Below are 20,014 nucleotides of genomic sequence, written 5' to 3'. Positions count from 1 at the left end.
TAGTAGGTAAATATTTAGGTGTTTCGAGACATATGGCGTTTTGTTTCAGCTAACAATAAGTAAAATTTAAATATTCATCTATTTCATATATATGCAATAAATTTTAATATGTATATTTGAGACAGACGATACACAAGTTTAGCAATGACTCTATTTTTTTATAATGGAAAAATAAAACAACAACAACAGTGGTTCCAGCAATAGTCGTCAGAAAAGCTAACCCCGCCCACACATCGTGATTTCTTACGATTTTAGAGCACAACCGATTCGCCGAATAAAATCTTGCGCGAGAAAAAATAGTTCATTATTTTATAAGCCCCATTAAGGATAAAAGTAATAAAACGTTATCACATACATATTATTTCATTACCTGAAAAAAATGTTATCGATAAAATAACACGGAAAGGTTAAACCGTTTCGCCATGTCTTTCTCGGCTTCTTAGATCAGTATAAAAACGTATTTATTCACGACGGTAATCCATAATCTGTATCTAAACTTGATTTATAGTTCAGCTTAAAATAATATTAATACAATGCTAATGTTAAGCCAAAACCAGGCCATCGGTTTAAAAGCCTAGTAGCTTTAACAGTAAAAGCGTTTAGAAAACAATATTGACTGCATCTTTTAATTACTAAGTACTTTAACTTACACTCTACTTGGATTATAAAATGTTGTTTTTACTTCTGGCAGAAGAATGTGGTTCTATACAACTTACCATGAATGACAGCATCTACTCTATAATTAACTCATACAAAATTCGTTTAGAAATGAATTAAAAATTTCAAAGCATGTTGATAACAGTACAGCATTTGTGTATGCCTAAAGATGGCGGTATATTAAGAAACGAAAGTGAATTTAGAGTAAACTAAATATTGCTGACTTACCTTTTTTTTTAGTTTTTTTTTCGAGATTGATATTGCATCCTAGCGGCCGTTTCCAAAAATTCAACAAAACGTAAGCGTTTGGTTTAAAATCATTTGAATGTTAAACGTATAGCATCGCACTTATTTGTGACGTTGAAACAGGTGCGGTCGCATTCGACACCTGACAACAAATTGCCATTTGAAATAGCTGTACGTACTTAAACACACGCACGAGCATACGTTTATGATATACGTAAGTAGATTGGTGCTGTGTATGTACGTATGTTTATGGTGTAAGTAGGTAAGTGTTTTAAGCTTCATAGAGTGCTTTTACAATAGTTTTATTAATTAAATGGATCTTACAACCATGTGGGATAAAATGATTTACATTTATACACTAACCCCTCAGATCATCCTTCAGTTTCAAGTCACGAGGTCGAAACACATTGCTGAATGTATTCGTTCTTTCGTCACTAGAAACTTTATAATTCCACAACCAATACCACTATTCGTTACTAACGTGTAGCCTAAAGTGTTGACTAGTTGCCTTTCCCTTAGTCTAACACTTCAAAATTAGGGACGACTAATGCAGATAGCCCTCGATTAGCTTTGCGCGAAATTTAACAGCAACAAAACTAACTAACCTAAAAGATTGTAAAACCATCAATAAATATAGAATCCTACTGAATCTCAATGAAAACACCATAAGCAACTTGACATTTTTAACTGGCCTTGTTTGATGTGCGTATATAGGAAAAGTCGCAATTGTATTCACGCTTGTGTATCGATATAAAAAAAACATACGAAACCAAGTAAAAGAACTTCAAAAGTATTAAATATGAATCGCAGGTTCGGACCCACGTCACACCAAACATGCTTGCCCTTTCAGCTGTGGGGGCGTTATAATGTAACGGTCAATCACACTGTTCGTTGGTAAAAGAGTAGCTCAAGAGTTGGCGGTTGGTGGTATGACTAGCTGCCTTCCTTGTAGTCTTACACTACTAAATTAGGGACGGCTAGCGCAGATAGCCCTCGTCTGAAGTAATCCACTGAAACTTTCGGATGATCATGTTCGAAATCTATAACATTCCTGGTCAAATTCTGTAGTTTTCCGATAAACAGACTTTAAAAACAATTATAGGCTCGTAGAGTACTGACTGTAACTGTCCAATAATATTCTTTATTATTTCGACTAGCCGCTTTTTTATAGGGTTCACGCGAGTTTGTAGAACTTGCGACACTATTCTCGAAAGCTTTCGTCAAACCAATATTCTTGATTTTTCACTTTAAGTAAGTCTCTACAACTTTCGAGAACAGGCAAGACCTGCGTAATACATAGTTAACAACATGCGTCATAGGCAAAGAAAACTACAGAAACAAACGCGGACACTAAAATAAATGTTTTACGGTAAATCCGTTACAATCGTGACTTTATAACGCTCTCGTGCCTGGAACCTATTTGAGAACATTTCAATCACAGAGATTTTTGTTCTTCTAATCCTCGGATTATTGAGAACAAAGCAAAGGGAATATACATATATATAGGTTTCACTTTAAACAAGGTTTTGATTTACAAAGCCTATAAAACACGTTAACACTGTGATCTTATGTTACAAAAGAAAAGTTTAAAATTACTAGAGAATATACGAGCCTCAGAAACTTCTATAACACTTCGTAATAGTTCTAGTCGTTAGAATAGTAAGATAGGAAAACAAACTAGTTTAGTTAATATAAACGTGTCTTTATACTAGTCTGTTTAGCAACAAGTTTAGATTTATTTGTTCTGATAAATAAGAATTGATAGCTCAATTATTTTGTGGAATTCCGTCATAGCTGAGTTTCAGTTCAGCATTTTGCGTAAAATAACACAGGGGCTACCTCGTATAGCCTAATTTTAAACTGATAAACCAAAAAAAAAGTCTTCGAGTAATGGGACCAGCAAACACCGTTGTTGAGCACTTTCAGTCTCGCGTTTTTGAGGAACGTTTTGCGAATAGTGATTCCTCGTATTCACAGTCCGCTTGGACCTCTGAAGTTCACCATCTCCCGATAACATCGATTCTGGACTCGGGTACGTTATCTCCATCTGATTTGAAAACATAATTTATGATTTTATTTAAAATATGCTTATCCAAACATTTTGTTGTTTTATAATGTGCGTAAAACACACCACGCAGGCTACAAAGTAGTATGAAACATATTCCACCAGTAGGTTGTTTTTCGCACAAGACAACCCAAACACACCACGCAGGCTACAAAGTAGTATGAAACATATTCCACCAGTAGGTTGTTTTTCGCACAAGACAACCCAAACACACCACGCAGGCTACAAAGTAGTATGAAACATATTCCACCAGTAGGTTGTTTTTCACACAAGACAACCCTTTTCAACAGAGTAAACAGTTTTACAGCAACGTTTTAATCATGACTTTTCTTCAGATCAGCTGATTAACCTTTGGATATTAAGAATGTAAACCTACGTAAATTCTGTGATTATTTTCACGTTATTTACTGTCCTCAACATATTTCCTGTTTTACAGACTTCATATGTCGGTATGAAACTAGGAAACATAGCCCTCTGTTAAACGAATTGCGTGGAAACACAAAACAAAAAATAACTTCCTAATTTACCAAAATGTCTGTGAATTACATGCAAGACTTGTTTGTTCTATCCGCGTCGTGTTATTTTGCTTGATGAGTCAGGCCTTATTATTCCATATTCATAATCCTTTCTAATTTAAACTATCCATAATTAAAGTTTCAAAGATTCATTAGCGAGTCTTAGCCTCTGGGGAAATAAATAATTTTAAGACTTCAGACCAGTGAAGTGCCCTTTTTATTTGTTGGGTTTTTCATTTTATCAAAATATTCCTGTTCTGCTTTGGGCAGATATCTAATATCTAAATATCTAATCATTTCATGCCATAGTTTTAAATGATTTTTTTTCTGAATTAGTAAAGTTTTGATAAAATCGTAATGAAACTATAGAAAAACAAACGCAAATATGTGGTTTAATAATTATGAACTGTGTTTAATAATATCTCGAAGTATAAGAGGACAAGGTTGATTTTTAAATAACAAATAGGCTCTTAGCAACATATCCAAGCATCATGCGTAAAAAATAATTATTTTATTTACTTCTCACGATATCTTCTTTTCTTAAGTAATGTACAAATGAAGCGAGTATTCATGTGATGTTCTCTCATTACTATATGTCTTTTCGCTCATAAATTGAACAAATTTTTCATTTCGCACTCATTACTTTCTAGCGTGTGTGGGAATTAGCCTAGTTTCTTAGTTTACCTGTTACATTATTTTTTTAAACATGTACATAGCTGCAGACTGTAATACGTAATAAGGTAAAAATTACTTTGAGCATTACTTAAATGAGTTAAATTAAACGTTCTAAATTATCTATTCTTTGAAAGTACAACACGAAACAAGAAGTCTGAGAAACTTCTCCTTTTCTCTAGTGGTATTCAGATTTAGGTGATATATAAAGATAAACGTAAACTGTAGGAGTCGCATTTATTTCTACATTATAACTTGAAAATAACCAGATTCTTAATTTGCAAAACCATCATCTGAGTGCATGAAAAAACAACAGAATATACAAGTTTATTGTGAGTGAACATAAAGACGAAAGAAAAAAAAATTAAAGCATAGTGTCTTTATAGTAACCAATATTGCAAGACGCTAAAAAAAATTTTGCCCCTTCATTAGTGACCTGTAATAGATTTACTGTTATGCATTTATTTTAATATCAACGTTTGCTTCAGATTATTGCATGTAACGTTCATTGTTAAAAGTGTATTGCGATAGTCCCGGAAGCGTAGAAATAAACAATGTACGATGTATGTAAAATACTAGTGATTACGAGCATTGTTGCCAGCTGAATTTTCCAGAAACTCGTCTAATGAGTATCAAAGCTAACAATCGTAACATTCCGGACGACAGTGTAATGTTGTTGGTCTGCTACAGTTAGAATACTATAAATCTCGGATGCTATAATTGATAAACGTTTATTGATAGGGAAACTACAAACATCTGACCAGAAACGTTTATAGATTTCAAACATTACAAACCATTTAACTTCAATGAATTAACTTGGAACGTTAATATTTATACGAGGACATTAAATATCTTCCTCGGTATAAAGTCTGCTTCTAAGCGGCCTGAGATCAGCCAAGAATAAACGGATAGCTCGCTTAAACGAATTGTAACATTATCAACCCAGAATTAATTCGCTCATTATGGGAATGATCGTCGATAAAATATTCAGGTACAGACCAAATAGAAGGCTCAGTATAGTTTGTAAGTTTGTAAAACTGTTATATAAAAACCAGTATTTTTAACAACTATTCGTAATAATAGTTATTATAAATTGAATTTTTGTTTGTATATTAAAATATATTTGTGGTAAGAAAGAAAGTTATGTGAGTCAAACTCGTTGGTAAATATCGTAAGTTTGATACATATTGAAATTCAATTAATCTCTAAATTAAAATTTCCGGCTATTTGAAATAGTAATACGTAATGTACCTAACATAATACATCGTAGACTCGTCCTGGATAAATTATAGTATAAATCATAATGACCGTTAAAAAAAGTGTGTGTGTATGTTTTTTTTACAGCAAAGCCACATCGCGCTATCTGCAGTGTCCCCCGAGGGGAATCTAACCCCTGATTTTAGGGTTGTAAACCCGTAGACTTACCGCTGTACTAGCGGAGGACCCGCTGAAAAAGGAGTCCTCACTAAAGTATATTGTTTTAGTGTTAACATAAATGTAGCTACAAGACACTAAAACATTCCTTAACTTCTAGTAAACGTAAATTACGCAGAGAGACGAAACCTTAACTACATTGTTTAGAAGTTAGTAAAAGTAATACATTTAGAGACTAAACACTAAGTGTATTGTTTAATAGTTAGCAAAAGTAATGAACAATGAGATAAAACAAATGCATTGTTTGGCTGTTAATATATATAACTAATGTGGAGATGACACACTTCACACTCCTTGATTGATACACGTGACTACTATATATATAAAACACATACTGGGAATATTATTTGACTGATAATATACATAATGAAGTAAAGTAAATGAAATACGAATTAATTAATTATGTCGTTTTATTCTTAATAAAACACAAAACCTAGACACTGGCTTAATGTGTTTCTAAGTTTGTGGATGTAAGGAGTACGGATATCGGACATTAGATAAAAAAATATATTACTTAATTTTTTGGTGCATACAATGTAAGTTAGTTAACATATGCTAGAACATTCTTCCTTCTCTATATTTACGTTTACAACAGCCATACGGCATCAACTATTAAAGTAATATTACTACAGAATAATATTACTCAGTTTCCTTGAAACCTTTCTCTTTCTTTAATTCAGTATTAGAAAGAACTAGTCTTTGAAAACTCACACGTGTTTTTCTCGAGTGTACCTAGTAAAACTTTCATTTACTTTTTTCAGGTTTCCCTAGATATATCTGGCATCATCACGTTATGAGCAACATAAACAACAGATGTAGTATGTACAACCGATAAAAACTCTCTGTTTTTTTGTGGCAGATGTATATATTTTTTCTTATCTACTTCGTACAAACTGTTTTTCTTAAGGCTGATAAAGTTTATAACGCTTGAAAATGATGATGAATATATTACAATACTGAATTGTGTTAACTGATTTGTCAATGAATCCGTCGAATGTTTTTCAAACTTTCAGAATGTTTTCTTTTCAACTGAAAAATCTGAGAGAGAGAGAGAAAACCCTTGGATCACATTACCATATCAAAAAAGGATTCGCGCTTCTTTTCTTGCAGGGAAATCTAATCAACTCCTGCTAGAGCCTGATAATAAAGAACATTTCCCGGGATCTTTGCAATTTGCCTTCCTTGCCATCTCTACCTCACCGTCCATTGTTGCTTCATCCATTATTCATGTCCCATTAGACATTGTCATTTCTTAGTAAGCAAGCTTCTCAACAAGCTTTGTGCGCATGAAAAGTGGCTGCAAAACAAACCAAGCGAAAGAACGAGCGCACGAGAGAGAACGCGATATCGAAGGGTATGTCGAGTATAGAGACGAAGTGTACAAGTAACGGAAGTAGCGATTGGCTCTTAGGAAGACAAATTTCTGTCTTCAGTTGAAGCGTTAGCTTGGATACATTTCAACTGATTCACATTTACCAAGTTCCCAATAGGAAGAGGTGCGTCGCACGGGTGTCTCGTGCTGACACATAGTGAAGGAATAACTTTCAGTATATAAACACTTTGGAAAGAATAGGTCATGACTTGGTCCGTGAGCAGTGCCCAAGTGTTGGTACTTTTTCTGTATAGCTCAGGTAGGTAATTTAATTGTTTCTCCACACTTTAAAAAAGAGTTAATAATGTATAAAATTAACTTACTTTCTAAATATGACCCAACAGGTTTTGAAGTCAAATATCCTTCAATTTTTTTTCTCGCTTTACGTGGAATATGGAAATTATGAAAACCTATTTAACTACACAATCGAAAAATCTCGAGTTTTTAAAAAAGGCTTAACAACCGTTTCGTTAAATACTCATAGTTTTTGTGCCCGTCAGTGGCACAGCGGTACGTCTGCGGACTTACACTGCTAAAACCTGGTTTCAGTGAAAGAGAAATAACCAATCATAGCTTTTCTCTCTCTCTCTCTCTATATATATATATATATGTATAAGAATAACTAGATGAACATAATTTCTCTAATCCTTTTATCTCATAAAAAGATTTTGGTTTAGTTTAAGTGTCAGATTTAATATCCACAAACACACAATTATGCCTAAACTAAGTCACAGTTCCACTGTATACTCTAAATAGTTAATATATTATTTCACAAAGAACTTCTCTTGTGTTTTTGTTCTGTTCTTTGCTTATATAATGATGTGGATTATTATTTTAGATGTATATTCATAGGCGGAGGAACCAGGTAGGTTAAGGAAGGGGGGTTATCCCTCTAAGGTCTATACCATTTGAACAGTGTAAATCCCTATTTTTTCAAGGTACATCCCCTTAATTCCTCTAACATTACCATGTTTAGGTCTCGCATGCACTTTAGTCCCCACATTCCCAGTAAACTTTAACTTCTTCCACTTTTGATACTTGCGTGTTCAGTGTAGTTATGCGAGTATCATAGAAACAAAAATCGGTTTAATCCGATTTTGTATTAAAACAAACTTAAATATCTCTGAGTTAGTAAATTGTTAGTTAGACTGATTATACAGCTTAAATCTCTACCAAAAATAACAGTTTTAAAATTCAAAGTCATTGGTTGAGGTCAAAGGTTGTCATATGCAAAAAAAAATGTTTTCCTTGATTCTCAATCTCACTTAATGGGTATCTTCTGTAAGTTGAAAATAAGTTAAAGGTTAAGTTAATTAAGGCACTAGGTCAGAGTTCATAAAACACTTCTTTACCACAAATTCTCTTTGAGCACTCTTCAAACTCGTGACTTATCTCTACCTCTATTATATTAGTAATTTCGATGATAAAATATCAAAAACTGTTGACCCAATAAATGTTGTTGTCAACAGCATTTCGCTTGATTGTTGTTTATTATAAAATGAAAAACTGTATTTTACGTCTTTGTGAAACCCTTAAGTACCACTCACAACCCCTTCCATTTGATTCGCAATCCACTGTTTGGAAAATCGTGGTCTAGACTTCAGTGAGAGTAAACAGATAATCATAAATAAACAGTACTGTTTAAGTATAGCATTACTGTTTTTGTTTTCTAACATATTAACTACGCATGAGAAGTTAGAAGAGAAACAATTCTTACAATTCATCATAAACTTACAATTCATCACCGTGTTGTAAGGAGAGAAAAGTAAAATGATGATTTTATATTTGTAATACAAAATTTACACTGTAAGACTCAACGTCCTTGTTAATTTATGTCGACATGTCGTAAGTCTCTAAACTATATTTTCACGCGAAGGATAACTAGAATACAGAACTTTTACTGTAAGGAGCAATTATATAATAAAATCATACGTTTTAAGAATAAATACGAAACCCAATCTGTCATTCGAGTAACCACTTGAAATTTAATTATACTGCTTTCGAGGAATTTCACCTGTAATCAATAATCCTGGACAAGGACAAATCGAAAAGCAACAAAAACAAAGCTAGGCTTCACACAAAGGTGTAATTTATATATGTAATGTTTTCTGTTATATTTTGGGCCTGGCATGGCCTAGCACGTAAGGCGTGCGACTCGTAATCCGAGGGTCGCGGGTTCGGGCCCGCGTCGCGCCAAACATGCTCGCCCTCCCAGCCGTGGGGCGTTATAATGTGACGGTCATTCCCACTATTCGTTGGTAAAAGAGTAGCCCAAGAGTTGGCGGTGGGTGGTGATGACTAGCTGCCTTCCCTCTAGTCTCACACTGCTAAATTAGGGACGGCTAGCACAGATAGCCCTTGAGTAACTTTGTGCGAAATTCCAAAAACAAACAAACAGACTGTTATATTTCACTCACCACAGTGAACCCAGTATAACTCAGTGACGAGGGGTAAATCGAATGCTAGATTAGGGTTAATGTTTAATATTAGCAGCTTAAACAGCTTGTCTGAAGAATATATTAGTAGCATCAGATTTTCGTTTCCTTGAGTAAAGAGCATCTAAAAAAAACTATAGACATGCTTAGAGTTAAGTGTTCTGAACAACTGGTTCACGTTTTCGTTATATCAGACACAATTCCAAGTCGTTACTTCAAAAAATAAATAATATATAATAATATGTAAATGTAGCATAAGACTTAATTTAGTTTACCATATCTTTTGTACTTTTTACCTTTTTTAATTAGCAGAAAGGTAGTTCATTGTTCCTTGTAATTAGTTGCAATGGGCTCATCTGTTGAGCTCTTCAGTGTCAGGAAGAAGTGACATGCTTTCATCTTATGGGCTTAAGCTTCACAATAATATCTGTGAGTTTTACTCATGGTGAGTGACGTCAAGTACTCTCGACACAAAAACTAATGGAGTTATCATTTCGACTCGCTGACAGGACGAGTGTTAAAAGAGTCACATAAAGCGTTCATGAGATATGACGTGTCATAAAGGTTAAACACAATTGTCAAGTGGACCTTTTATTTTGTAAATAATAAAGAAATACCGTGAACAAAGCAAACGTCATTACATCCATTTTACAACGATATTCTGTAGATCAATGTAACGTAGGAATAAGTCAGAGTAACATATGGATGCAATATTAACTCTTCTTTTAAATATTAGAAATATGACAAATTAGCATATTGGTGCAATATTAATTGGTTTGGTTTGAATTTCGCGCAAAGCTACTCGAGGGCTATCTGTGCTAGCCGTCCCTAATTTAGCAGTGTAAGACTAGAGGGAAGGCAGCTAGTCATCACAACCTACCGCCAACTCTTGGGCTACTCAATTACCAATGAATAGTGGGATTGATTGTCATATTATAATGCCCCCACGGTTGAAAGGGCGAGCATGTTTGGTGTGAGAGGAATTCGAACCCGCGACCCTCATATTACGAGTCGATTGCCTTAACCACCTGGCCATGCCGAGTACACAATATTAACAGTTTTAATTTCTAAAATAGAACAAAGTAGCATATTGGCACAATATTGTTTTTTGAATTTCGTACAAAGCTACACGAAGGCTATCTGCGCTAGTCGTCCCTAATTTAGCAGTGTAAGACTAGAAGGGAAGGCAACTAGTCATCACCACCCACCGCCAACATTTAGGCTACTCCTTTGTCAGCGCATAGTGGAATTGATCGTAACTTTATAACACCCCACGGCTGAAAGGGCAAGTATATTTGGTGTAACGCGGATTCAAACCCACGACCCTCAGATTACGAGTAGAACGCTCTAACCGCCTGGCTAAGTCGGGCCTGACGCAATTTTAATATATATATATTTTTTAATTTCAGAAATGTCCATCGCTGGTACAGCGGTAAGTCCACGGATTTACAACGTTAAAATCAGCAGATAGACTGACGTGGCTTTGCTATAAGAAAACATACATACACATTTCAGAAATAGGACAAAGCATTATACTAACACAGCATTAATAAATTTTTATTTCAGAGAAAAAGAACAAGCAGTGTATTGGTACAATATTGATAATGTTTGACCTTAGAAATATTTTAGGTCAGTATATTGGTTAAGTTGACGATTTTAGATATTGAAAACAGGATGAAGTTGACATAGTGTTAACAATTTTTGCAGTCAGCAGCAAAATTTTGTGTTCTTCAACTCTTCAGGTTAACTAATTAATTTATAAATAAAAAGTTACTTTATAACCCAAAATAAGATTCGTTTACGTAAATAATAAACTAAAATTAATTACTATGCCAACATCTGTTGGGTCTTTTAATGTCGTGTAAGATATGTAGCAATTGGTCTAATTAAGCATGGCATGGACTTCTTTAAGAGCATGGAATCAATGTATTATTAATAAAAAATCTCAAATCAACTTTTTTCTCAGAAAACTGAGAGAACTGCATGTAATTCATCTCTTCACACATAGTTTAGTAATCGTATAGCGAAGTTCTGTTGTATCACACACATTTATATGCAAAAACGGCTCGTTTGGGTTGAGAAAATATTTTACATAGAAGAGCGAACAACGTTTCGGTCATCGTCAGGTCGAAGAAGGTCGAAACGTTGTTCGCTCTTCTGTGTAAAATATTTTCTCAACCCAAACGAGCCGTTTTTGCATATAAATTTCTCAACAAGTGGGTTTCTCGACATCACTGATTGTATCACACACAGTTTAATAATGACATAGAGAGGTTCTGTTGTATCACACATAGTTTAATAATGATATAGCGAGGTTCTGTTGTATCACACATAGTTTAATAATGATATAGCACACATAGTTTAATAATCGTATAGCGAAGTTCTGTTGTATCACACATAGTTTAATAATGATATAGCGAGGTTCTGTTGTATCACACATAGTTTAATAATCATATAGCGAGGTTCTGTTGTATCACATATAGTTTAATAATCATATAGCGAAGTCTGTTATATTCACACATAGTTTAATAATCATATAGCGAGGTTCTGTTGTATCACACATAGTTTAATAATTGTATAGCGAGGTTTTCTTGTATCACACATAGTTTAATAATCATATAGCGAGGTTCTGTTGTATCACACATTGTTTAATAATTGTATAGCGAGGTTCTCTTGTATCACACACATTTATATGCAAAAACGGCTCGTTTGGGTTGAGAAAATATTTTACATAGAAGAGCGAACAACGTTTCGGTCATCGTCAGGTCGAAGAAGGTCGAAACGTTGTTCGCTCTTCTGTGTAAAATATTTTCTCAACCCAAACGAGCCGTTTTTGCATATAAATTTCTCAACAAGTGGGTTTCTCGACATCACTGATTGTATCACACACAGTTTAATAATGACATAGAGAGGTTCTGTTGTATCACACATAGTTTAATAATGATATAGCGAGGTTCTGTTGTATCACACATAGTTTAATAATTGTATAGCGAGGTTCTCTTGTATCACACATAGTTTAATAATCATATAGGGAGGTTCTGTTGTATCACACATAGTTTAATAATTGTATAGCGAGGTTCTCTTGTATCACACATAGTTTAATAATCATATAGCGAGGTTCTGTTGTATCACACATAGTTTAATAATTGTATAGCGAGGTTTTCTTGTATCACACATAGTTTAATAATCATATAGCGAGGTTCTGTTGTATCACACATTGTTTAATAATTGTATAGCGAGGTTCTCTTGTATCACACACATTTATATGCAAAAACGGCTCGTTTGGGTTGAGAAAATATTTTACATAGAAGAGCGAACAACGTTTCGGTCATCGTCAGGTCGAAGAAGGTCGAAACGTTGTTCGCTCTTCTGTGTAAAATATTTTCAACCCAAACGAGCCGTTTTTTGCATATAAATTTCTCAACAAGTGGGTTTCTCGACATCACTGATTGTATCACACACAGTTTAATAATGACATAGAGAGGTTCTGTTGTATCACACATAGTTTAATAATGATATAGCGAGGTTCTGTTGTATCACACATAGTTTAATAATGATATAGCGATGCTCTGTTGTATTACACATAGTTTAATAATCGTATAGCGAAGTTCTGTTGTATCACACATAGTTTAATAATGATATAGCGAGGTTCTGTTGTATCACACATAGTTTAATAATCATATAGCGAGGTTCTGTTGTATCACATATAGTTTAATAATCATATAGCGAAGTCTGTTATATTCACACATAGTTTAATAATCATATAGCGAGGTTCTGTTGTATCACACATAGTTTAATAATTGTATAGCGAGGTTCTCTTGTATCACACATAGTTTAATAATCATATAGCGAGGTTCTGTTGTATCACACATAGTTTAATAATTGTATAGCGAGGTTCTCTTGTATCACACATAGTTTAATAATCATATAGCGAGGTTCTGTTGTATCACACATAGTTTAATAATTGTATAGCGAGGTTTTCTTGTATCACACATAGTTTAATAATCATATAGCGAGGTTCTGTTGTATCACACATTGTTTAATAATTGTATAGCGAGGTTCTCTTGTATCACACATAGTTTAATAATCATATAGCGAGGTTCTCTTGTGTCACACATAGTTTAATAATCATATAGCGAGGTTCTGTTGTATCACACATAGTTTTTCTTATTCTCTGCAACACTGATTAAAAACAAAGTACTTAGATACTGTCTGATATTATTACAAATAGTTTCTTAATTATAGTTAAGTGTTGAGCGAGATTTTTCTGGAGTGCTTTATTAAAGTTCTGTGAAAATTCTGATCTTCTTCAAGCTAAACCCGCTGGCGAATTTATGTTTCACGCTATTTAAGAAGCGTTGTATTTGTCTGTAAACCATAAGTAATTTTAAGCTAAGAGTTAATAGAAACGAGTGCTACTAATTCTCAAGCTCCTCTTCGGTCAGTAGATAAAAATTTAAGATGGCTAGGCCTAAACCTTAAGGATTCTAAAATGGATGTTTAGCCCATTTACGCTTATGATGTCATTCAAGTTGACATTTCTAATCTTAGTTGTTGTTTTTTAATTTTAAAGATAATGTTATGTAACACAAGTTTTGTTCCCGGATAATATGTGTTATTTCTTAATTGTTTGTGTTGTAAAAGTACAAAAAATGACCATTATTCCCTTCAAACTTTTCTATGTAAAAGCGGGCAAATTTGCACATTTTCATTTACATAAGGTCTGAATAAAACAACATATGAATCAAGATTTACATGTATTTATACTAAAGTTATACAAAAATGTTTAGAAGTGAGTAGTTTTTTTGAGATTTGCGACTGTAATGTAAATCACTTTCACGTATCAGCCCCCAAATATAGTGTCCCATATGTTTTCGTTATACGCTCCTTCGTAGCAGCGTTCAAAGTCCAGTATATCTTAGTGGAAGCGCTCGCCTTGCCTCTCTGAGTATGTTCCCATGCCTTCCTTGAAGTTATCAAGATGAGCGTCAAGGATATGGACTTTCAGGGACATCCTGCAGCCCATTTTGCCGTAGTTCTCCACCAGAGCCTCAACCAGTTCCACATAATTTGTGGCCCCAGAAGCCCCGAACCACTGCGAGAAAACTGCTCCACGCTTTTTATCCCTTCCTACTGGTCTTCTTGGGGGAATTTTGTACACTCTAGAATCTTCTTTATTTGTGGTCCAACGAAGATACCAGCTTTGACCTTTGCCTCAGACAGCTTAGGGAAGAAGTCTCGAAGGTACTTGAAGGCTACTGACGCCTTATCAAGAACTGTGATAAATTGTTTCATAAGACCCAATTTTATGTGCAATGGTAGAAACAACATCTTCTGGAGGTCCACTAGTGGCTCACACTTGACATTGTGCTTCCCCACAGAAAACTCGGTCCGTTGTGGCTAGTGCTTCCTGTTAAAGTGCGTTACAGTGTACCAAAGGCAAAGATAACGGGAAAACTTGGTAAAGTCTCCTTGGAGACCCATCAAGAATGCCATCATTTTGAAGTCTCCGATAACCCTCCAGCCATATTCATCATACTTTAAGGCTTCTAGCAATGTCTTGACACTGTTGTATTCCTCTTTGAGGTACACCGAATGAGCCAGGGAAAGAGACAGATACTTATTCCCGTTATGGAGCAGCACAGCTTTGAAGCTTCTGCAACATTCTAAAGGTTCTTGAAAATTCTTGTAAGTTTGAGAAAATTCTCTATCAGCTACTCAGCACTGAATCTACCTGGAATGTTCTGGAAAATGGGTAAATTTGAAAATTTCATTACCCAGGTCAAAACGCAAAGTTTGAAGAGAAAGATAGGTCTTTTCATTTACTTTAAGCATAAGCAACTGGGAAATAACACTTTCTACCCAGGAACAAGAAAAAGTAAAAATTTTGTTACATGGTGTAATAAGTTTTCTCAGTTTCATGTTACCTTTAGGGTTGCGTGTTGTTATTTTTTCACTTACTAGTATGATTTATTTATTTATTGATATTAACATAATAATCTAATTACTCAGAAAAAAACAAACAAACTAGAAATTAGCCTGATAATTAGCTGTAGTCCACCCAGTGACACAGGGGCATGTTAGAGGACTTAAAACGCTAGAAACCCGATATCGACATCCGTTGTGGTTGGAGCACTGACTGCTCTTTGTGTGAGTTTTGTGCTTAATTCCAAACAACCCTGGTAATGAGTACAGACAATTAGGCATACTTTAGTTACGTTCTATTCGTTGAAGATCATAGTGCATCGTTTCATCAGTTAGGTACCAGCGCTGTAAACGATATTTTCTGCCATAAATCCAGGAACATCTCTGGAGGTTCAGCCAATTTAGGATATTTAGTGTCGGTCTTAACTGCACATACTAATTTAACTTAATTACAACCGGTGATTATAATTTAATGGCTCGAAGCTGTCTTAGTGTAATAACTTCGCTTAAATGCTGTTTGTTCTGTTTATCTTTGATTACGATAAACAAAACATTCGAAAACCAAATTCAAATACAGTTCCAGCCGTGTGTTAAAAGCCGTCATTGTTTTGATCTCGCACGTTTCTCAACAAGTATTATACTTCACCGTGTAACAAATGAATTCTTCCACGTTTATTTTAGAGTATTCTCGGAAAACGGTCGTCACTATTTTATTCAGTTGTTGAAATTTAAAATAAAACGTTGCACTACATGTCAAAGATTTTGAGATTGTTTATTTCTCTACACAAAGCAACTTAAGAACTGCTCGTATGAGGATATACTCATAATACCCATCTCTAATTCTTGGGCTACGTTTTCCAGACTGAATAGTTGCATTTGATCATGTTTCTATAGCGCGCGCACAATATCAAAGTGCTGAGCGCATTTTTGCCGCAACGGTTCGCAAACCACAAACTGTCTGATTCACATTCCGAATACACTAATCTTTAGGCAACGTTCGGCTCAAGGTTTCTAAACTTAAGGACAAACGTCCGGTTAGAGAGTTTAGTTCGACTAACAGCATCATTGTTAGTATCATTCATCGAAGAAAGAAGTAAATTTGAAGGTACTAATAAGTATCAAAATTATAGACTCTTTTCTTTGTACAATTTAACATTTACAAGTGCACTGAAACTGTAGTCGAACTTTAAATAACGATGCTCGTACAACGATACTTGTAATGTTTTTTATCTTTCTTTTACGTATATTTTACGTAATAAACATTTACAAGCTGTTTCGTGCGTAATTTGGGTTCATCAAAATTTAGTTGATCCGAAAGAATTGCAAAGAAGCGTCAAGATCTGTCTTTCTGAGAAACAAGCTCTTAATCCAATATCTACAGATTTACCGAGGTTACATTAACTAGTTTTTCAGTTGTTTTTTTTTCGTGAATGTTGCACAGAATTTTCTGGTGAAGTTGTTTTGTGAATCGTTATGTCCTACCATGAATGCTGTCTAACGAATCCGAAATGGAGTCTACATTGATTAGTATACCACTAGATATTCAAATTCCTTCTGCTTGCTCAACTTGTTTGGCTCGTCAGGACACAGATGATAGAACTTCACTTTGAGTTGTTGTTTTTTTTAACCATTTCACCGAAGTAATAAACTTTTGTTGAACTTGATGCTTAATTATGTATTCTAATTTAGTGCATGCTTGTAAATAGCCAGCAGAAAGAAAAAGAAACTGCATACGACTTTTAACGATACACAAAAATAAAAAAAATAAAAACGTTTTCGAAATTGGTTTAACTTTTATCAAAGGAAGCTTTGCACATACCAATTACGATACTCATATAATTAATAACAGTTCGTTTTTTGTGATGGTTTTATTTTGTATAATTTGCCAAATATTAAAGTTTTGTAATTAAATTCATTATATAATAAATTATTTGAACATAATTATTATAATAGCAATATATTTTTATTTTCTACAACTTCTTATTAATGGGTTAAGTATTTATTTGCTTGTTTCATAATTTTTCGCAAATTTACACAAAGATTATTGACACATTTCTATATGGCCCGGCATGGCCAAGCGTGTTAAGGCGTTCGACTCGTAATCTGAGGGCCACGGGTTGGAATTCCCGTCGCACCAAACACGCTCGCCCTTTCAGTCGTGGAGGCGTTATAACGTGACGGTCAATCCCGCTATTCGTTGGTAAAAGAGTAGCCCAAAAGTTGGCGGTGGGTGGTGATGACTAGCTGCCTTTCCTCTGGTCTTACACTGCTAAATTAGGGACGGCTAGCACAGATAGCCCTTGAGTGGCTTTGTGCGAAATTCAAAAACAAACAAACAAACACATTTCCATCTTTAATTCTAAGTTGAAAAGATAGGGGGACACTAGTTAACCAACTAATACCAATCCCCGATTATTGGTCTTCTTTTTTCTGATAAAAGAGCGGGATTGTGTATGCATCTATGATCTCAAAGTGCGGGGTGTGTTTTTGAGGCCATAGGTTACGAACTATGAATATCTAAATTCGCAATTTGGGTAGAATTGTGTGAGTGAAATCAAATACGCAAATTTACCTGTCGAGTTTAATTTTCAATCGTGAATGTTAAAGATAAACATAACGAAAAATTCAAGCAACTAATGCACCTAGAAGCCGTATTGTGTTAGACCACTAGTGACAGTATCATATGCTGTTAAAACTTTGTTCTTATTTAGTGTTGATTTTAAATTATCTGATGAAAATTATTTAAATTTCAATGCAATTGACGAGAATAAAGTACTTTATCTCCTACTTTAACGTTTCTTCAGACTGTACTGCTCGTACCTGTTGCAAATCGTTGTAGGCCTACGTTACAGATTTTCTTAACTGACATAAAACAGATCAACTACTACTGTACTTACTGGTTTCAATGACTTAGATTATATTAAAATGACTTATACACATGTCGGAAGTTATTCGCAGTGTTTCTGGAGTATGTCATTAACTTGTAAAGCTATCTTTCTGAATGAGCTAACGTGACAGTAGAGGACTAAAACTTTCTTCTGGTGCAAATACTTTTGCAAATCAGAAATAATAAATGACGAAATTATATATCTTTGGGAAATATCAACGAGTGATTTTATTATTAACAAAATATGATAACTAAGAGTCGGCCAAAATTATAATTAATTTTTGGTAGAGCAGTATTATAGCAGTAAAATGGTTTATAAGAAAATGTAGTATTTTACAGAGATGAGGGCGTGTGTGTGTGTGTGTGTGTTTTTCTTATAGCAAAGCCACAAGGAGCTATCTGCTGAGCCCACCGTGGGAAATCGAACCCCTGATTTTAGGGTTGTAAATCCAAAGGGAAACAAAACAACTGTATATTTTACAAATGCATCATTTATTATGACCATAATTTCGTCAGTAAAGGCTTCAGGTACCATTTAATTGTAAAGACTGTAATTCTGTATATATAAGTGAAACAGAACGTTCCATAGAAACGATAATTTTTAAGAATACTCTAGAAGCTGTAAATTAAGGGAGAATCGACTTTGTAATTGTATCTTATTTTATTGAAATCAAACACTAATTTCATCCAAAAATAAGACACAAATTTGTACACATCTGTGGAAAAGGTAAAAAAACAACAGATAGTCTGGAAAATTTACAAATAAATAGAAGACTAAAAGCAAATCGAGAAAAACTTCTAAAGAACTAAACCAACTTAAGCTCCTTCCAACTTCTTACCCCACCTGTCTTTAAGTGAATGTCAGGTTCACTTTCAGTTGTTTGTTTAAACATAAGTATATATATAAAACATCCTCTTACAAAAAATTTTAATCAGTACCTGATAAAGGTTTTACTGGCATAAAACATGATATTACATGGTCGTAATAAATGATGTATTTTGTAAATCATACAGTTTTCTTGTTTTCTCTCAATTTTATAATTATGGAGTTTCACTAAGTACCAACAGTTTAAAATATCAATTACTTAACGTCTCACTTCAGAATTATTTAATAATCATAAAAAACAACTAAAGTGTGAATGCGTTATTGTATCATTTAATTTTTTTATTTTACAAATAATGAATTTTATCTTTTTAATGAATTTGAGATTAAGTTTAAGTTAATTTTTAACTTTCTGTTTTGGCCCGGCAAGGCCAGGTGGGTTAAGCCGTTCGACTCGTAATCTGAGGGTCGCGGGTTGGAATTCCCGTCGCACCAAACATGCTCGCCTTTTAAGCCGTGGGAGCGATATGAAGTTATAGTCAATCCCACTATTCGTTGGTAAAAGAGTAGCCTAAGAGTTGGCTGTGGGTGGTGATGACTAGCTGCCTTCCCTTTAGTCTTACACTACTAAATTAGGGACAACTAATGAAGATAGCCCTCGTGTAGCTTTGCGCGAAATTCAAAAACAAACAAACAAACCTTTCTGTGCTTTCATACGTTCAGTGACAAGCTACAAAACTTACATAAAATGAACTGAAACTAAGATAAAAAAGGCATTTGAAAGACAAGGAAAATCCCTATTGCTGTAGAATCCGAGCTTTTCTGTTATTTTTGAAGTTTTTTTTTCTTTTCCTTCACCATTCCGTTTCCAATATAATTTTATTTATTTTTCCTATACCGATTCTTCAAGTCACTTTTGACAGTAATTACAGAACTCAAAAACAATAACAATGTAACTTTTCTCTCTTTATTTTTTATCGTTT

The 20,014-nt window shown here is 34.3% G+C and overlaps 1 protein-coding gene across 2 annotated transcripts in view; it reads left to right on the top strand.

Moving 5' to 3' along the window:
- Nucleotides 1-7,082: 7,082 nt before the first annotated feature.
- LOC143223346 (cell adhesion molecule Dscam1-like) overlaps nucleotides 7,083-20,014 on the top strand; it is a 141,428-nt gene continuing 128,496 nt past the window's right edge. For both annotated transcript variants that reach the window (XM_076451221.1, XM_076451222.1), the window contains exon 1: nucleotides 7,083-7,220. In XM_076451221.1, coding sequence (XP_076307336.1) covers nucleotides 7,166-7,220 — 55 coding nt within the window. In that variant the 5' untranslated portion in view covers nucleotides 7,083-7,165. The remainder of the gene's footprint in view (nucleotides 7,221-20,014) is intronic.

This window comes from Tachypleus tridentatus, chromosome 8 (assembly GCF_004210375.1).
Source record: "Tachypleus tridentatus isolate NWPU-2018 chromosome 8, ASM421037v1, whole genome shotgun sequence".
Classification (NCBI taxonomy): Eukaryota; Metazoa; Arthropoda; class Merostomata; order Xiphosura; family Limulidae; genus Tachypleus; species Tachypleus tridentatus.
The sequence above is the reverse complement of the archived record's forward strand: the minus strand, read 5'-3'. Positions and strand labels throughout refer to the sequence as shown.